Source organism: Rhipicephalus microplus, chromosome X, assembly GCF_043290135.1.
Source record: "Rhipicephalus microplus isolate Deutch F79 chromosome X, USDA_Rmic, whole genome shotgun sequence".
Lineage (NCBI taxonomy): Eukaryota > Metazoa > Arthropoda > Arachnida > Ixodida > Ixodidae > Rhipicephalus > Rhipicephalus microplus.
The window spans coordinates 243,107,545-243,128,068 of record NC_134710.1 but is presented as its reverse complement, the minus strand read 5'-3'; the positions used below and the strand labels follow the sequence as shown (position 1 = coordinate 243,128,068).

Below are 20,524 nucleotides of genomic sequence, written 5' to 3'. Positions count from 1 at the left end.
AGGCCTGATATTGCTCTATTCTGCAAGTGGATTGTCGAGGCATGGAAGGCCATTCCAGGTGAGATGGTGCGAAAAAGTTTCAAGAAATGCTGCATCACAAACAACATGGATGGAACCGAAGATGACCTTGTGCATAATAGTGAGGACTGCGGCTCAAGTGATAGCTCTAGCGAGAGCAGCGACAGTGAGTGAATTGTGACTGGCCTCTTGCAGACAGCGTATTCTACTTGCTAAATAAAGCCTTTTCTGTCTACATATGTGCTATGTTGCTTGAGCAGTAGCTGTTGTACAGCCTTTCCTGTATATCAAATGTGCGGGCAATACGCGAGGATTTTTTTTTTCTTTCTCTGTGAGCTGAAAGTGGGGGTGCGGATTATATATAGGGGCGGGTTATACGCACAAAAATACGGTATTATTATTATTATTATTATCATTATATTGTTATATTATTATTATTATTAATATATTATTATTATTAGTTGTAGTAGTAGTAGTAGTAGTAGTAGTAGTAGTAGTAGTAGTAGTAGTAGTAGTAGTAGTAGTAGTAGGAGTAGTACTTAGTACTATTGTATTTCCCCTGGTCGACTCCATGGGATAACGAGACAAGGTGTATGTTATATTTTCATGATTTTGAGCAAATCGCGATTCGGTTTTAAAGAAAGCATATACAGTGAAACACTAATTATGTGACTTTCAGGGGACCATGCAAAACTGCCGTATAATCCGGGCTTTTTATAATCTGAAAAACTATTATAGGCAGTGACACTCAGCCTTGCCCAAAAAACTGGTACAGACACGGCACAACCTTTTGCCTCTGCAAAGAAGGTAGATTAAATTATTGTTGCCAGTGGCATCTAATGACAGCATTATTTACAGGAGGTGCTAGTGAATTGTGGACCTCAACTTAAACGAATGCTGAATTTAACGCGCATCTTTCTACCAATAAACAAAGCCCGAAAATTCCATGTGCGTGAAACTGAAATTGAAACTGCATTGCCAACAGCCTCCCGTCAGAAGAGAGGAGCAGCGTTATCACTGTCACATAATGGTGACGGACCACGAATTTGCATAGCATGCTTTCGTGTGCGATTGAGCCGTGCGTTGTAGTTTATTGGCTTGTGATGTGCACCTAGTGATGTCCCGCTGTTATTATGAACGTGGACGTCAAGTGAAGGTAATTTCGCCTGGTGAAAATAGCTACATCGTGCCCTTATGCGTGCGGAAGCCTGTGACTGTGAGTGCGACAAAGGCTGGAGATCAGCTGGATGTCGACCAGGAAAAGTTTCCAAGGACAGCAAACATGAAAATACCAGCTTATCAGCCAGTTGAACCAACTCTGTGTGGATAGAGCTTGACTAGGTAATGACCCCGAATACGTACACATGCAATCGAGGCGCATGTAGAAACGCATGAGGAGAATATATTTTCCATTCTAAGAAGACAACCTGTCTCACAGTCTACTTTTGTAATCGTCAGTTTAGAGAAACACAAGTTTATATTTTGCACTTGTGAATATTTGTACGACGTTTTCTTCGAGTAAAGGTGGTGTTTTCTTTTGGACCGAATCTTAGTTATTGTAAGATGGGGGTTCGGCGTTAAACTGTGTCGTATAACCAAGGTCTTTAATACATTATTTTTATAGGGATTTTGCCGGGACCAAACCATTTCGGCGTGAAATGCGGGTCGTCATGAAACTGGGGGACGTGTAATCGAAGTTACACTGTAGTAAATGGTGAAAAACTTGTTGAAGTGTTGGGCGAATACGCCAGATTTACAAAGAGTGTTTTTTCCTTAAATAGGTCATGAACCACTCAGCAGGCTTGGTTGAAAAAAAAAAAATAAAAAATGGGGGGGGGGGGGGGGTGCAGAAAGCAGACACTGCTTTGAACAGCTCAACCAAATCTTGTGGTTGTGCGTGATAGGGAGAGTTTATAAGTGAAGTGTGAATTTGCCATTTTATCACGCACCCTTTATGGCCTGTGCTCGTTCTCTTTGGAGCTGCTGGTCCGTTCTGTATGATGTCAAACGACAGATAGCTGCATGTGATTTGCTACTAGTTCACATTTTGTAGAGAGAGGCATTTTGGTCAGATGTGCTTCTTTCCATGGGGTGCTGTCACATGTCGGCACCATGCTCCATAGTCTGCTAACATTACACAGCAGTGACACCGATGTGCTTAGGAATCGCAACAAGAAAGAGTGATCGCATTCCATCATGTGCACTCCAAGTCATGATGTGCATCAGCGTAACTTCTTTCCCTCATGCCATCTCTCCCCGTGTAGCTTCCAGCGAGCTCGTTGAGACGAGAGAAGAGATGAGATACTTCATTAAGTATTCTTTTTGTGCTTTCGTTACATGCGAGTGGTGATGGGCTGTGACGTTCTACCAGTAGAAAGCCACTTTTGAATATTTAAGGGACCCTGCAACAACTTTTCAAATAATCTTAGAACGAGAACACCATGAGAGTTAATTGCCTTTCTCTTTTCTATTGTGTCTGCCAGTGTACTGGAAGCTACACGTGGAAGTATAACAAGGGAGCAGGAAGCTGTGTCAGTATGCCATGGCCTTCAGCATTTAAGACAAACGCCACGCCAGCACGTGTCGGCCACGTTACAGGTCAACACAAGAAGGACAACTGTTATGCTTAAGGGGGGACATGGCACTTAACAAAACTTTTTTGCTATAGATAAATTTTGATGAAACTTAACAAGTATATGTATACATGTGTGCTGATTTCAAACATGCAATTATTTTTCTTGTGTGAACTGTAGTTTTCAAAATAATTAATATTTCATGTGCCTTTTGGGGAGCAAGCTTATGTCTAAACTAAGAATTTTACGAAGTAAATAAGCATATGAAATTAACCTGGAATCAAAGCCGATCGCAGTGCAAGGAGAATGAATGTTCTAAACCAACTAGAAGAAAAGTTATGGAAAGTTGAACACTTGCCAGTAAAATTCTAGCTTGAAATTGACTTGCACAGAAATGTTTAACGTACTATCACTTCAGTTCAAATTGATTTAGAACATCCATTTTTGTTGCACTGCACACAGTACTGATTCCAGATTACTGTGATATGTCAACTTACTTCGTAGCTCTCTTAGTTTAAAAAAAAAAATCTTGCTCCCCAAAATGCACATGAAATATTCTGTATTTAAAAACTACACCGTATACAAGAAAAATAATTGCATATTTAAAGTGAACACACATACGTATATGCATAAACTCACCAAGTTTCATATGAATCAACCAAGAAATAAAAAACTTTTTTAAAGAGCAGTGTCTCCTCTTACCGTAATTACTCGAATCTAACGCGCACCTTTTTTCCGGTTAAGCTAGTTCATAAATCGCATGCGCATTAGAATTCAGTACGAACCAAAAAATTGCGGTCAATCTATTGCCATCGGCAAATCCAAAATGGCCGGCCGCCCCCTATGTGCGTCGGCATGGCGCGTCGCCCATTTCTGCCTATGTGTTTCTCATGTGCGGCACTTCGTACGTGTGCTGAGGAGTTTGTCATCTAGTAGTGCATTAGCATCGACGGCGTGGAAGGGCCGACTCCAAAAACTTGAGTGCACCACGACGCCGCTTTTAAAAGAAAAGTCATCGCGTGTGCAGAAACGGACGGAAATCGGGCCGCATCGCGGTCGTTCGGAGTTCCCGAAACGTGCGTGCGGGACCGGCGGAAACAAAAGCAGAAGATTGTCGACAGCAAAGCTTCACGCAAAGGCTTCTGTGGACCACAGCAGGGTCGGTATCCGCAAATTAAAGAGCTGCTCGGCGAGTATGTGCTTGAGCAGCGAGCGGCACAGCGGCCCGTGACGACAGAACTGCTCCAAGTGCGGGCTATGCAATTAGTCTTAGAAAAAGGTCTAATGCGGAGCCAGTTTAAAGCGAGCAGGTGCTGGCTAACTAACTTTATGAAAAGGAAAGGCTTTTACCTCCGAAGGGGAACATGCATATGCAAAAAGTTTTGCGGAGGAGTACGATGAAGAGCTTCACAGTTTTCAGAGGTTCGTCCTAAACTTGCGGCGCAACAACGGCTACCTGCTTGGGCAAATCGGGAATGCCGATCAGACGCCTCTTTACTTCGACATGCCTGGCACCACAACCGTCGAGAAGAAGGGGGCGAAGCAAGTTCGCGTGCTGACATCGGTCCACGGTAAAACTACAGTGACGGCAATGCTCTGTTACACGTCAGATGGGCACAAGCTTTGCCCGTACCTCATATTTAAATGGAAGACGCTCCCGAAAGGAGTCGTTTTTTCTAGTGGTGTGATCGTGCAGGCCAGCGAGAAAAAATGGGTGCGCGTTGCAATTGATGTCTTACGTTTTTTTTTTTTTTTTCGTGGTGGAAATCGGGTGCGCGTTACAATCGAGGGCGCGGTAGAATCGAGTAAATACGGTAAGTCTGACCAAGCTCCTTGAAAACATAGTGCACACCTGCTTTGTCTTGTGTGAGCTTAACTGATGGTTAGTCGAAGTTCAGCTACGTAGTGTACTTTGAAGCATTGAAGATAGTGTATTTTGAAGCAGACAACATCAAGTGTTGTCTACAAAGGAGTCGGAACTCATGAGGCACCTAGGAAAAGCAAGCGTGTAATTGATCAGTAACTGACCGCTGTGGGTGGCATTTAGGCTATATTCTAAGATGATCACTTTACTGACAGTGTTGCTGTGCATGATGGGGAGTCTGAACTGTTCAATGAGGGAATCATCTGCTTGCCTGTGATGTCATTGTTGCACTGGCCTGGTGGGTATTTTCAAACATATCGCAATGCTGGAGTGAGTGAGTGCGCTGTATGGATGCACAGTGACCAGAGTCTGGCCTTCTTGAGTGCTCCTGGCTCTGTGTAGTGTTTAGGCTTAGGTCTCTCTATGTGAAATGTTTTTAACATTTCTGGGTAATGGATTAAAGTACAGTATAGTTTTTAAGAATGCATACTTGCATGAAATGTATTTCCATTGAGAGTTTAAAATGTCTTACTTGCAGAGTTGAGCCTAATTGCTATATACATCAGCCACGGAAAAATATTAGAAATTACCATCTGTGTCACTGAAACGCTAGACTTGACCACCAACTCATCGTGAAAATGGGTGTCTGTTTATTCAAGGTATGTCTAGTGTCACTGAAATGCTAGACTTAACCGCCAACTCATTGTGAAAATGGGTGTCTGTTTATTCAAGGTATGTCTAGTGCACCATAGAACACCCTGATGAAAAATTTGTCAGAAATGTGACGTGTCATCAGTTATTTTGATTAAAAAGAAATCTTGTCAGAAATACTAGATGGCACCATAAATTTTTTAGTATTAGTCATTCAGTGCGCATCTGAAGCAGCAGCTAGGCGATATTCTCAAAAGTGATTGTCTCAGAATACGACCTTTGATCACCATGGCCCATCATCATAATCACTGTTGTGTATTAGTGAATATTGCACTCACTGTATGGTAAAGCCCCTGAAATTGGTAATGATGAGTCATGATTGCAATGACTCGGCCTGCTGCGAGTGGTTTCAAGTTTCTCGCTATTGCTCAACATTACAAAATTCATCAGCTGCCTGCCTCATCATTTGAAGTTTCTGGTGTTTTTTTTTTTCTTGGTTTAAGAGGCTAACTGGACAAATATTTTTCAATTCATAAATGTTTTCGCATGATATTTTCTGATGATTAGACCAGACCACTCATAGAAGTGTTTAACTTGTGGGAAATTAAAAGAGCAACCCTTTCAGTAAATATCCCATCATAGGTTATCCCAGGCTAGCATTGTGTTATCAATACTTACAACCATGTCAAATCTTCCTCAGTTTTTTTTTAAGCTAACCTTTTGTATCCCCGCATCCATATATGTGGACGCTGCGATACAAGGGGTCAGTTTACGCGTTTTTCAGAAATTGTTCGGTAATGTAATGTGTAACGATGGCGTCTTTATTCAACGTAGACATATGCTTCATACATTTGATGAAATAAACAAATTGGACCTGTGCCTAACTATTTGATATTATTTATGATATTCAACATTTGCTTTGGTTGAAATTTCAATGTTTAGTAAAAACCTGTGAATATATGTAGTTTTCTCACATATAACCAACCTGAAAGGTTGTTTTATGGCAGTGTGCGACCACTACATGTGCAACCACTTTTTAAACAAAAGTTTTCTTTGCCCTTTCAAATGGCTTTTTGTGGGCTGCTGTGGTGTGGGACATGTGTCTCCATGCATTTGCAGCAGCAGTGGCACCGGTCATGAGGGGGAAAGAAAAACTACTCCTTCACCAACAACATTGCCTCATGCTTCTTAGTAAATACCAGAACCAGGTGCTCCTCCTCTCAAATGAAATTGCATGGCACCAGTCGTGCTGGGAAAAGCTAAGAGAAAGTTGGCAGTGGAAAGAAGAGAAAGGGGATACACTGGTGATGCTACATCATCCTTGATCAGCCTGGTAAAATTGTTGTTGCAAGAATTTCCAAGTTTTCTCGACACCAAGAGCAGAGGCTGTACCTTATAATGAAGTTTAAAGTTGTGTCCCAGAGTGAAAGCTTGTTAAAAGTGCGAACTGCTTGTATGTAAATTGTATTATTCGGCCAGTTGATATCCTTGTGAGCATGAAAAGTTGACTTGCTGTAATTTGTAGCATGCAGTAATCTCTGGTTATGACTGAATTGTTTTACTCGAGACATCGCTTTAGTCGAAATTTCTTCTGGTTCCAAACCAAATGCTGCGTATTTAAGCCTTACTATTTGAAGAACACAAATAGCTTGACTTGTTGAGAACGGAGTGGCGAGTGGAGGTGTCACTGAGCATCCGTGACCCTCTCACACATGCTGTGTCATATTGCCACGTTCCTTTCTCAAGTTTTCCTATCACTCTGTTACGCTGTACATGATTCTTAGCGCAAACCGCGCCTACAGTGTTCGAGAAGCTGAAAGACTGCAGTAGATCATTTTGTTGAGATTAAGCCTGTTTCGGGAGCACTTCAGATTATTCTGAAAGCTACGGCGCCGCTAGCGATAACGCTAAAATGGTCGATGGCAAGTATATAAATGCCGTCACGCTTCGCCGCTTGTCAGTTGATCAACGGCCAATGCTGCATTCGTCGCTATCAGTGAAAGTGTGCTACTGTAACCCGACTTTTTGTTTACCGGGCACAGGTTCGCTCAAAGAAAGAGTATGATCTGACCATTCAGTCTCTTGCCTTCAACCACGTCGCGACCCCGTGACAATATTAATGCCACCGATGACAAGGTTACAAAAGTACCAAATTCGTGACTGATGACTGCCTAGTGACGAGTACAGAGTGAGTGCTGAGTGTGCCCAGCAGTTTGCTGCAGAGTGAACGGAAGATATCGAATTTTATGGTGCAGCATGCCTGGGCTGTTCATCTCGGTCTTAACTGCATCGCTGACTTTTCACATAAGCTACACAAAAATAAAATTTCCCTGGTGCTCTGTGCTGCCTGAAAACTACAGTCTGAAAAGCACATGCTGATAAATGGCAGAAAAACCACGGGATGACTTGCACCCCAGCATTTCATGGAGTGCACTCAAGCAAAGTTTTAGCACTCTGAAGGGAACTTCTGACACTAAAACATACCACCAGGCTTTTAGACATGTGGTCCAAATGCATGCTAAGGTAATTGAATTTTTTTTCGTAGACATTTGTCAATAGCTGGAATGTGATGGTGTGTGAACATCAACACTCTAACTGCAGAATTGGCAGTTTCATTGACAGTGGGTTGCTGAGAAACTACTGTTTTGCGAGCTTCATGACTGCATGCCCTAAGAAAAAATTTACCAGTGATCATGCAAAGCCTGTACTGCCAAACTGGTCAGTTGTCACAATTGCGCTGTGTGCCCACAATGAGCCGTTAATCATTTTTTGAGCACAACAGATTCCACTTAATGGCATTTACGGCATTTTCTAGTGCAAAACTCGTGTAGCGCCGCGTGACGTCCGCACCCACCCTATAAAAGCGGCCACTGCTTTCTTCTCATTGATCCACTCTCCAGTCTGAGAGCTCTTCGAACACCAGCACTGCTCTTGCTCGTCTTCATGCCAGCTTTTCACCCCCTTGCTGCCAGTTTCGACATTGCTGCCCCTTGAAAGCTGCTCTCCCGAGCACAACCTTCTACTGACGGGTGTCCTCCTGGAGTTCTTGCTTCTTGCATTCACCTGATCACTTATCTTCTGCAGCATGTGAAGCCGAAGCCAAGCCTGTCATTGAACCGGTGCCATCACCAGCACACGCGTAGAAAGCAAGACAGATTGACGACACTTTGAAGCTTTTGCATTGCTGGCCACATTCATTCAGTGACTCGGGCGCCGACAGCTCGTGCCTTAACAGTCGAGCCGCAGGCCTCATAATTGTGTTATTCAGAGTGCTTTGTAAGGCTTGCCTCGCATATATTTTTGTGGTCTGCAACGATAAGTGGCTTGGTCAGGCTCTTTTGTAATGCATGCTCACAGCATATGACGTTAGCAAGAGGTAAAACATTGATTTGCTTGATGCAATCTATTTGTTAAACTTTTCATGGAAAGAACTCTCACCTTGGAAGGTCAGTCACCAAAATGCTTTGTGCACACTGGCTTTTTTTGCACTGTTAGTGATCCTGATGATGAGTGGACTTGCAGTCTGTATGACTCTGATTGATTGATTTGATGATGATTGATTGATATGTGGGGTTTAACGTCCCAAAAGCACCATATGATTATGAGAGACACCGTAGTGGAGGGCTCTGGAAATTTCGACCACCTGGGGTTCTTTAACATGCACCCAAATCTGAGCACACGGGCCTACAACATTTCCGCCTCCATCGGAAATGCAGCCGCCGCAGCCAGGATTTGAGCCCGCGACCTAGTCTGAACGACTCTGTACAGTGCTTTAAATGCATAGAAGTTTAAACGTTGAGTCGCGCTAGCAGTCGGGCTGATATGCCCAAAGGGGCTGGTGTCACATGGTGAACAGATCTCATATACATAGTTAATGTAGATGCCTATAGGCAGGGAGGTCTTGATACTGTTTTTGACTATGCGACCTCTTTCTGTATACTTAATAACTTTGTCTAGTATGACCAAATTTTAGTAATGAAATTTGGATTCTGAAGGTTAATGCAAGAAATGGCGTGACGGTTGGTATATTAAGCAATTCAGCCATTTTGGTTGGTTATCATTGATCAATAACTTAAGGCCAGGAAAATCTGTCTGGAAAGAGCTAGATTCACTTGGGACAGATGTTGGAGGAATACTGAACAGAATTTCTGCTGCCGAGATTTTTGGTGAAATTCAGAGTTTGGGTGCTGAAATCAATTGACATAGTTTTTTTTATTTTAGTCAGAAACTAGCTGAAAATAATAAATTGAATACATTTTGCACTAACTGCTGCATTTTAACAGCTGAGCCTTGAACTAGAGGTAGTTATGTTCAATTTCTCCGCAAACAGATTTGTCAGTGTGGCCAGCTGTCGCCCATGTCTCAAACCACGACAGAGCAGTTGATATGCAGGAAAACATGCAACACGTCATAGCAGTTGATGTACCTCTCACTCTGGCATGTTGCCTCTGTGCACTGACAGCCCACCCAAAATATGGCCAATTGTCCAAAAATATCTGAAATAAACTCTGTGTTTGAACATTTGCATCTTCTATGTTGTATTTTAGTGTTTGTAATTTTTTCCCAATTTTGTCCAGGGTCACTTGAAGGTTGGCATTTGTGTTACAGTAGTCTTGCAAGGTCCTGTCGAATTGTAGTGCTGCTGAATTTTGTGCCCATAGCAATTTGTATTAACACTTATAGAAAAAGAGATATAATTTTCAAGTACATGGCTATTTTTTGTTACTATACAACAAATTAGTTTAGCAAAAAGGCTGCAAATTGTGTTGCAGTGGAACATAGCCTTAAAGTGTGTGTGTCAATGTATTGGGATTGAAGTTGAATTTATCATGCATGCCTATAAGAAGAATATTTCTCTTGTACAGGCTACTTTGTACTTCAAGGGGAGGTGATAAATGAAAAAAAGAAGTTCCTTTATTGTTTAACAACCTAAGGCAATGAAATATTTGCTGTTTACATAGGTTTTATGCTGATTTCAAATACGTACGTTATCAGTTTTATAGTAAGTTGCATAGTTTTCATTTTGTACCATGACAGTGTGTAAAATCTTTTTTTTTTTTTTTGACACACTTTCTATGCCACTAAACTTTTATGGTTCTGAGCCATTAATGGCTCGTATTTCTCCACATTAACTGTAGAAAACAAACAACTAGAAAGGGCTACTGACGACAAGGCTTCAACTAGAAATGCTACTGACGACAAGGCTTCAAAGTAATGGACAAGAAAAATGGGTATTCTAAGACTTCTCACATTCTAATGTGAGAAGTCTTGGAATGCTCAGCACATACTAATTGCTTATTGCAGGTTCGTAATACATGTATGCGTGATACCAAGTTTTAATGAGATTCTTGCACTCTTCACATGTTAAAAAATATGTGAGCAAAATTTCATCTCAATCTAGCTATCGGAAGTATCAAAAACATGATGTCCAAGCTCGAAGTTGCCCAAAATTGAGAAAAATGAATTTGAAAGGTATAAATGTAAGCTCATACATGAGGCAAAGATATGCAAAGATATGCTTTTCAAGATGATTTCTTCCTTTGTAAGTGCGTAGACATCATCGGTATTTTAACGAGATAACATTAAGTAGCTCGTTTTGCAGAAATTCTGGTGTTGGTATTGGCATCAGCGTCATTGGTTGTGAGCGAAGAATAATCTTGTGCATGACCAAAAAATTGAGAAAGATTCAAATGAAATGAATAATAAAAATTCTGTGTCCAAGTATGGATTGAACTTGGGTCGTTTGCATAGCACGCAGGTGTTCTACCACGCAGCCACACATCTGCTTGTTAATACAGTGAAAATAACTTCCACTACTTGAAAATGCAGTGAAAGTAACTCATGATTTACAAACACACACACAATCTGTTTAATATTCACTATGCAATATGAAATATGGCAGTAATAATGCGTAAATTACCATCGGGCATCGGGACATGAGATTATTATAATGACTTCATGGTTTAATGCCAGTCATTCACTACAAAAGGGACACGCGTTACTGTACCTATTTCCTTAGGGCCGTGTAGTGGGTACATTGCAAGTTTGAACAGATTTCATGCACTACATGTTTGAAGTGCTCACTAGGCACGGGATATCGCTATTGTGCTGCTCAACCCTTAAAGGCGAAGCTGAAGGATCCCCCAATTTTTTGATGTGGCTTTGGTGAACTGCTCATGCAAAATGCTATGGGAATCGGAGAGAGAGGTGACAATTTCAGTGGGGCTTTAAGGAGCTCTTTTTAGTTTTTAGTAAGCCGCCTTGTGCTCTTAAAGAGTGATTTTAACCTACTGTGAGGTTACAGTCATTACAATCTTAAGTTGGTTTTTTTTTTGGTGAAAGTAAAACTTAACTTGTGAAAGCAGACAAAAACAAAACATGTAATTTCGGAAGGAAAAAACAATCAACTCCGTGCAGATGCTGGATAACAAAATTTTCCAACACACGCCATCATAGCCGTTATCAGCTACAGTGATGTGTGTTGGCCGCATTATTTGGAAGTGTGCTACCTTCAGGGGAAATGCGTGGATTTCATTGTTACTTCAGGAACTGAGTGTATAGTCTTTACTAAATGTTGCCCACACCAATGTCTGAGCCTTTACTGGCAATAGGGGTATTGTGCAATCTACTTTTGACAGCATGCCGCATTTGTTTTTTCGAAAAACAAGGGCACTGGGAGCATGCATGTATATTTATTCACTGAATACTACCTTAATACCCAGTGACGAGAAAGAGGCACCAAAATGTGCGCTCAATGTACTCTAGCTTCAAGCACTGAGACTCTGAAAGTAACATGCGTCATGACTATGGCTGTGTTCCAATTCTTAGACAGCACGTAGATAGTCTATGCAGACTGCCTAGAAGCCCCGCCACGGAGGTCTAGTGGTTAAGGTACTCGGCTGCTGATCCGCAGGTCGCGGGATCGAATCCCGGCTGTGGCGGCTGCATTTCCGATGGAGGCGGAAATGTTGTAGGCCCGTGTACTCAGATTTGGGTGCACGTTAAAGAACCCCAGGTGGTCTAAATTTCTGGAGCCCTCCACTACGGCGTCTCTCATAATCATATGGTGGTTTTGGGACGTTAAACCCCACAAATCAATCAATCAATCAATCAATCAATCAGACTGCCTAGAAGACAGCATCGAGCCCATGCTGTCCGAGAATCGGAACGCGTCTGGACAGCTTTTACGTGACGATGCGCCACCTCGAGTCGAGAATAGAAAGCCAAAATAAACAAGCGTAACAGTTGTATTTTCTGGCTTATTTCAGATTGATATCTAAAAAATTAAACGTTACTCACATTTAGCGCCTGGAAAAGCATCTGCTTGTGTGCAGACAACCGTTCCGATGAGATCCAATCTGTCTGAGTGATTTGCTGAGCTGCCATCTTGTTTAGACAGAAAAGTAGCCTGCATCGTATTTGTCTACAATGTGGTCTACTTGGAGCTGTCTATTTTGCCCTCCAGTGAAAATTGGAATGGGACTTAAGATGGCCGCTGTCCATTTAGCTGTCTATTTAGCCATCTACGGTGAGTATTGGAACACACCCTGTGTTGCCTGCGTGTCGCCATAGCTTACGATGGTGTTGCACACTAGGTCTTCTGACTGTCAGTGCCTGTGCAGGCTACTGCTGGTGTGTTACTGCAGTGCTCACCACATTTCAATGTTCCACGCTCGCCCCGCCGCGGTGGTCTAGTGGCTAAGGTACTCGGCTGCTGACCCGCAGGGCGCGGGTTCGAATCCCGGCTGCGGCGGCTGCATTTCCGATGGAGGCGGAAATGTTGTAGGCCCGTGTGCTCAGATTTGGGTGCACATTAAAGAACCCCAGGTGGTCTAAATTTCCGGAGCCCTCCACTACGGCGTCTCTCATAGTCATATAGTGGTTTTGGGACGTTAAACCCCACATATCAATCAATCAATGTTCCACGCTCAGTTTTCTTTAAGTGTGAAATGGCTTGTACTACCTATGGACTTCAAGGGTTGCATACGGGTGTGGGAAAGAAATGCTTGGGCTTGGCTTGCATTTTCCGGCATGATGCAAATTAACAATATAAATATTTGTTTGCTGCAACACCCATCCTTTTGGTGTTGGGTCTGTCCAAGTTCTCTGTTCTGATAACCTGTTCACCATTTTCCTGCTCTCTCTGTCCTGTGCTTTGGGATGTCATCCAACTAACTGTGTGGCATGACTGTTGCCATGTCCCTTCCCTTGCCCCTCCTTATTTAGAGCCAACGTCAGCGAAGTCTTCACGGAACGCTTCTCCGATCCCAAGTCAGCGTTACGATTTCATGGAGGGGCAGTTCTCTTCGCTCAGGCCGAGTATGTCCTTGTCCTTTGTCCTTTTCAACATGCTTTATTATGCTGTCAACTTGCCCTTGCATGAACTTCTCATTCTTTGTTTCTTTGCTTGGGTGTCATGCACTTGTTTTATTTCATTGTGTCCAGTTTTTTTTGTTAGTGGTAGACATGCCTCTGTTTTAGAGGCTTTGGTGGCTTGCTGGATGAGTTGAGCAAGATGTATAGATGTAGTTAATTAAGCCATAGAGGACTGCCTGTTCAACATTACCAAGTAAGAGTGCCATGTTTCTAGACTAAAAACTTGCGGTGACATTCATTCATGAACCAACAGGGTTGTAATTGGTATGGTTTGGAAAAACTTTACTTTGAAAGCCCGAAGGCATGCGCCCTAGCACACGGCGGGCCGCTCCCACGATGGGACAGTAAGGCCGAGACCTAGCGTCACATCGTGGACCCTCTGGACAGCCTAAAGTTAAGATGTTATGTCCGGACTCCGGAAAGCGGAGTTCCACTTGCTAGACGATGCTGTATCAAATACAAGATCGATAAAAGAACAGCTGCACCAAGTGCTGCTCTCACCTGTGTACCTGCGCTGTACATCCACAATGTGTCACCTAGCCGAGCTTTTTTTTTGTTTTTTTCTTGCATTTTTTAAAATCAGACTGATGTTATTTTCTATTTTTTTAATGATACATTGATCTCATCTTCTATTCGGTTAGTGCTATAAATTTTTTTTCTGTCTTGGAAACATGTTTATTTTTGTTTTTTATTGACAATTATGATTTATCACTTCGCTGCAGATGTGGAGTGTTCTCACTTTCCTTCATCCTTCTTAAGTTGTTTGTGTATCTGATATTAGAAGCAGCTTTGGTTTGCCTTAAATATCTGAAGCTTCCTTTGCTAGTAATTTTTTTTCCTTTGTGTGAATGATTGCATTTGCATATAGTAAAACTGATGATTTCATGTTATTTCATTGCCAGCTTAGCAGTGTTGCTTGTTGGGCGAGTTGGAACTAGTCAATCATAATGTAGTGCAGCACAAAAAACACACTAAACGAACGAGAGAACAAAAACAGTGCATAAGCTTAATTTTGATGCAGTGTGTCCTCGTTCTCTCGCTTGTTTGTTTGTTTTTTGCTCTGCACTACATTATGATTGTCAACAACGAAAAATTCTTCGAACGCTGGGATTTTCTTGGAGTCAATATTTTGACAAGAGGTCTTGTCTTTTTTGAGCGGCGGCTGCATTTCCGATAGAAGCAAAAGTACTTGAGAAGGCCGTGTACCTAGATTTAGGTGCACATTCAAGAACCTCATGTGGTTGAAATTTCCGGAGCCTTTCACTATGGCGTCTCTCGTAATCATATGGTAGTTTTGTGACGTTAAACATCAATAATTATTATTGTCTTCTTTGAGGTAATCAGTTGCTAGTTTGAAAAAAAGACTATTTGTCAAAACGTTGACTTTAGCGACACAGCAGGTTCTAAGGATTTTTCATTGCTTTGAGCTTCCATCTTCCCCTGATCTTTGACCTTATATTAATGAGAAATGGTAATACATTTATGTGGTCCAACAACTCTTACAGCAAATTTTATGTTTTAGTGTGGAAAACCTACCTGTACTGACTGATGAATCATTGACTTGAGCTGCACCTTCCTAGACCGCTTTATATGTGTAAAATACATGCAATACATGTATTCCTTTTTGCAGCATTTGGAACAAAACTGCTGTGAGTGACACTGTGCATCCCACACTGATCAAATGCTGATCATCAAATTTCGGCAAAAATACTGGGGTGGCCTTGTGCATTGTAGAAACACTGAGGCAATCACCTTTTATGTAGCTAGGGGTGTAGTGCAAAGGATCAGTTAGGAAAAACAATTTATTCATAGGAATCTGTGGTATTAAAAAAAAAGTTAATACTGTGTCGTAGTGACAAGTGTACTACTTTTGAGAACGACTTACAAGTTTGATTTGCAGCCTTGAAAGCCACATTCCTGTGGAATGCAAAAACTGTTGGCCATTGTTAGGGTGTATGTTAAAAAAAGTTGATCCAGACAAATTCAAAGCTCTGCATTGTGACATCTCTCGTAGCATATGTTGCATTGGGACATTAAACCAGGTCAGTCATTCATTTCGTCCCTCAAATGCCTAAAACACTCGGGGGACCAGATAATGCATTCATAATGCAAAAGTAGCCGCTGATATATACCATCATGTTTCGTGAGGGGAGAGCGGTGAGGTCAAGCATGCTGGGCATTGAATACAATTAATAAATATGTGCCAATTCCATGCAGAAATGTTAAATATGTGCTGATGTGTGTGAATGTTTGAGCAACGCACTGAATTTGTCTGGTGCCTTAATTATCATTGTCTGCTTTTAGGCATTGTATCAGATGCATTTACTGGGGTAGCTGTATGTGGCACCATGTTGGCACATATTGTGTTATTGTGGATCAAGGATCGTGTTGTGCTTAAACTCTTCGTAGCCACACATGATCATCCTCGTGGTTACCACCTACAGTGTAAAATTTTTTTCATTGATGTGAGGTGCATTCTCGGTGTTAAAAGACTTGCTTGGTTCATTAAACTTATGTCCAATCCACATTTGCAGTGCAGAGAACCCCAGGTTGTCGAAATTTCTGGAGCCCTGCACTACGGCGTCTCTCATAATCATATGGTGGTTTTGGGACATTAAAGCCCACATATCTAGCATCACATTTGCAGTGCACTTAAAGGGGTACTCACGCCAATTTTTGCAGCTCAAAACGGCCTGTGGGATCGATTCCCACGAACATGCATATGTCATCTATAAAATATCAATAGTGAATATAGCTTGAAAGGTATTTTGCATGAATTTTGAAGTTTGCATGTCATGCTGCATTTAATAGAATAAGTTATGATGACATCATAGCCGCCATTTTTCTTTTTTTCACTTTTGCTCCAGCACAGCAACTACTAACACGGTGGCTGCTCGTGAGTTCACTGTCACTTCGTTTACGTTGAAAGTTTTGCATTCAGCGACACTACTGTCCCATTCTCTGTTCGAACGGACTTCTTGATGCGTACCGTGTGGAGGTGCATCACAGTTTTGTGTTCTGATCACAAGATAGTTGCCACCAGGCACCTGGTGGCTTGTAGCTTTTAGAGCTCTCTCAAACCGAAACCGAGACTGGCCGGTAATGAGGAGCCTATAATTAATCGTCTGTCGCCTGCTGCAGCAAACAATAAGCCGTGTTAAATCTAACAGGCCCCAGCAACACATTGCAAAAAAAACATGCGAGACGAAAAACTTTTTCTCAGAGCTCCTTTGAAAGCTTGCATTTGGGACATATTAAAGTTCCCATGTACTATCAGGTTAGTTACTAATGCAGCATTGGGATTTTGATAACTGATTTTACATCACTTGTCTATTTATCAGTACTGTGAATTATATTTGGATGTTTGGCATCTAAGTGACATTTGCTATTTTTTGCTGTATACTTAAGGCCCTGTCGACTACACGTATCCCAACACCAGTCAAGCAGCTCCACCCCAAAGCGGAGGTCCACAACCACCAGTAGCTGGATTCTATCCACCAGCCTCTCAGGGATCGAGCTCATCCTTTGCGAAGGGGGCACCACAGCAGCCTGGACAACCTCCTCTGGGGCCACCATCAACCTCTGGATCCTCATTTGTCAGGCCGATACCCATGTCAGTGCCTAGCAGCCTACCTTCGCAGCCTGTCTCTGGCAGCACGTATCCAGTGTCCACTTCCTCCTGTGCTTTCCCTGGACCTCCGACATTGGGTGTGCAATCTGTGCCAGGAATGCCACCTCCAGTCCCGTCCTATCAGTGTCCAACTACCAGCCCTCAAGCTACATTTCAAAGCCAGCTGGCAGCATCCACTACTTTTCGGCCAGTCATGGGCCCAGCCCCACCAGTCTCGGGTCCCCCGCTGCCTTCAACATTGGGTACCATCAGACTGCCTGGCCCGCTAACTGCTGCTACTTCTTTGCCTGCATCTTCAATGCCACATCCATCATTGTCACAGTTCTCAGGCCCACCTCTACCAGTGGTGGGACAGAGTGCACCAGCACCCTTTCAGGGTCCTGGGGTCCCAGGTGTGGCTAGTTCTGGAGCATGTTTACCTCCTGTTTCACTCCCAGCAACACAATCTCAAGGGTATGGACCACCTCCAGGCAGCATGCTTGGTGTACCACAGCTGAGACAGGGTTTCCCTGGCCCACCACCCACTTCAGCTCCTCAGGCCCAGGCATTGCACGGGAGGCCATCATATCCACTACAGGTGGGAAGGCAGTTTTGGTCATGGTGCCCTTTCTTCTGCATTTGGTAGGCATGTTCAAAGATAGCATTCATTCCACCAAGCACATTTTACTCGACACGGCCAATTAAGTTGCCCTTATTTTTTTACCGCTCAGCTAAATATTCTTGGTTTTGTAGTAGTAGAATGATTCAGGAATGTGCACTGATCATTTTGAGCACAGTTGCCATGGAGGCGTGGGTGTAACTTCTTTATGACTTAGGTGATATATTTTGTGTGTAATGTATTGCCCATTGAGGTTGAGTGGTGTCGGCGCTGCTGCTATGGAGGCTTAAGCGTGTGCCAGCGTGAGTTTGTCGTGCTCGCTTGCATCCAGGTTCTCTGTGGATATAGGAGCAAAAAGAGTTCTTTTTTTTTTTTTGCTTTTTGCTATATGTACCCTACAGTATGTGTGAATGTTACACTGATGCAAATTTTCTTCTAAAAGGACATTTCTATTCATAGGTTGGCAAAAATTGTGGAGCTCACTTGTACTCACTCTCCAAAATATTACGCTCCTGGATTCACTCAGACTCTTGGCTTGGTTTGAGTTTGCGCGAGTACGAGTCTTTTAGTGCCTTCTTGATCATAGTGTCAATGCTCTTTAACGTAATCGGGGCTCTCCTTGGTGCTTGTTGATATAGTACCTTCTAAATATGAGTATGAGTTATGAGTGGTTGGAAATATCAGGGATATTTTTTTTTTTCTTGAAAGAAATGACAACATATTATATATTTATCAAAAACTTTCCCAGAAGAGATGGCGTGGGAGTTGGAGTACAAGGCACCCCTTTATCGAATTCACCCCTCTGATCAATAAATATTGAAAAGATGTATGAACGATCCTGCTTTGGAACACTTGTCAATAGACGCGAGTTTAAACATGAATCCAGGTAAGGCTCTTAGTAGTGCTGAAGAGTAAATAGGACCATAGGTTGGCCAACAAAAATGAGACTCACTCAGACTGACTCAACAAATATATCTTGGGTTGGACTCGCTTAAACTCACCAGACTTCTCATCTGCTGGACTCGGTCTCACAATGACTAAAAGTTTTTTTAACCGTACTCACTCTAACTTAAGCCTACGAAAATGTTACTCACGCGGACTCACTCAACCTCAGACTAGCGGCCCAATCTGAGTCTGAGTGAGTCCGAGTGAGTCGACTCATAAATGAGTTCGCTGACTTCTGCGTCTACTGTATTTACTTGTGTTATGAACCCACCTTTTTTTCAAAAAACTTGACGCCAATTTGGGGGGATAGTTCATTACACGGAAGAAAAAAGTCGCGTGATTTATAACATTGAAAATTGCACGTCACAGTTTTACTTGTTTTGGCTCGTAAAATCTGCGACAAACCGTGTTTTCTAGCCCGAAGCTCGTTTTTTGTTTCCTCCAGTAATAAAAGCGCACGGATTGACGCCGAAGTGTCGCGCAGCTGCTCTGTTCCAATGCTTCAGCGCATGCTGTTTGTAACCAGCAGTGCAGCTAGCGTAACGATCAGACGTGCCCTGCGCAGCAGGTGTCCCAACTAAGTTTACAACGACAAATGCACGATGTGTGCGACGGCACTTTGCATGGCCTTTGATGCCCCTGACACACGGGCACCCTGAAGTCCTTTAGGCAAAGGGACATCTTTCGGAAAGACGTTCGGGCGCAGTGACACACGACAAAGGAGTAACTCCTTTCCGGCAAAGATCCTTTTCGCAAAAGCAGATCCCGCATCTACTTTTCTGGCAGGAAGGGAGTACTCTTGCATACAGTGTGCATAATTTATCAATAGAAGAAAACGTGTCGCAACACTGCGGTGCCCTGTCAGTATTTTTTTGCACTGAGAAAATGTTTTCATTTTCAGCAGCAGTGCGATTTGTTGAAAAGTGAAGGCCTATAGTCTGTCCATACTTTCAAACGCCTGCATTACGTCACTAGCGCGATCATGTTAGGGTTGGCAGCGGCAGTTGCTGTGTCGGTGACGTAGTATCTTATAACAGTGGAGTCAGCTCAGTCGGTGAAGAAAAAGCCGCGCGTCCAGTGGACTGAAAAGGAGACCTGGGCGCTGATTAAGCTATGGGAGGACTATTTGGACGCCTTGCAAGGGCAAAAGCACAGCGGTGGAGTGTACCAGGCGATTGCCGAGAGCCTCACCGACGCCGGTATTCCCCGTACACGGGCGCAAATTCACAGCAAAATTGCCTTCGCAGCGTTTAGCTCATCTTCGATGGAGCCGAGGGCGACAAGAGTCAGGCCCACTTCAACTGTTGCTTTATCTCTGTCTCTGCGCTGAGACATCGCAGGACCACGATGAAACGCGGCACGCCATCACTGACCCAGCTGGACGCAGCCATGTAAAAAGCACGACAAAAAACAAAAACAGCAACACACCGACTGTTCATAGTTGCCAGACGAACTTAAGTTGCTGCTAAAAATGCAAAAAAGCGAAAGAAAATTACAGGTATGCGCATTATAAGCCACCAGACAATAAAAAAAAACGGTTTTATGCTCCGGCGTCGCTGAATGTGATGTACATGCGCAGATTCTTTTTAATATTTCCAATCTTGCTGCTTCCACAAACAGCCCCATTTTTTCTGCAGCGTTCTTCTGAGGCACCGCCTAAAGCAGTAGTCCGGTGCCGTGTGTCATCAGCGCCACTCCTTTCTGCATATGGTCCCCCTAGGGGACAAAAGGGGTTTACTTCAAAGTACTTTACTTTTGCCCATGTGTCACGGGTATGAGAGGGTGAGCGTGCGGCGTGTCTCTATGCCGTGCGCCTGCCATTTCGGAGATCACGAGCTTTGTTTGTAACCGCTGTGCTTGCGTGGCGC

General features: G+C 43.0%; 1 protein-coding gene across 5 annotated transcripts in view; it reads left to right on the top strand.

The window, feature by feature from the left end:
* Positions 1-20,524, top strand: part of Sec24AB (Protein transport protein Sec24AB) — a 168,037-nt gene that overhangs the window by 19,395 nt on the left and 128,118 nt on the right. For 3 of the 5 annotated variants that reach the window (XM_075878873.1, XM_075878871.1, XM_075878872.1), the window contains 2 exons: positions 13,333-13,425; positions 16,891-17,690. In XM_075878873.1, the coding sequence (XP_075734988.1) occupies positions 13,333-13,425; positions 16,891-17,690 (893 nt within the window). The remainder of the gene's footprint in view (positions 1-13,332; positions 13,426-16,890; positions 17,691-20,524) is intronic. The other 2 variants (XM_075878875.1, XM_075878874.1) reach the window with 1 other exon arrangement.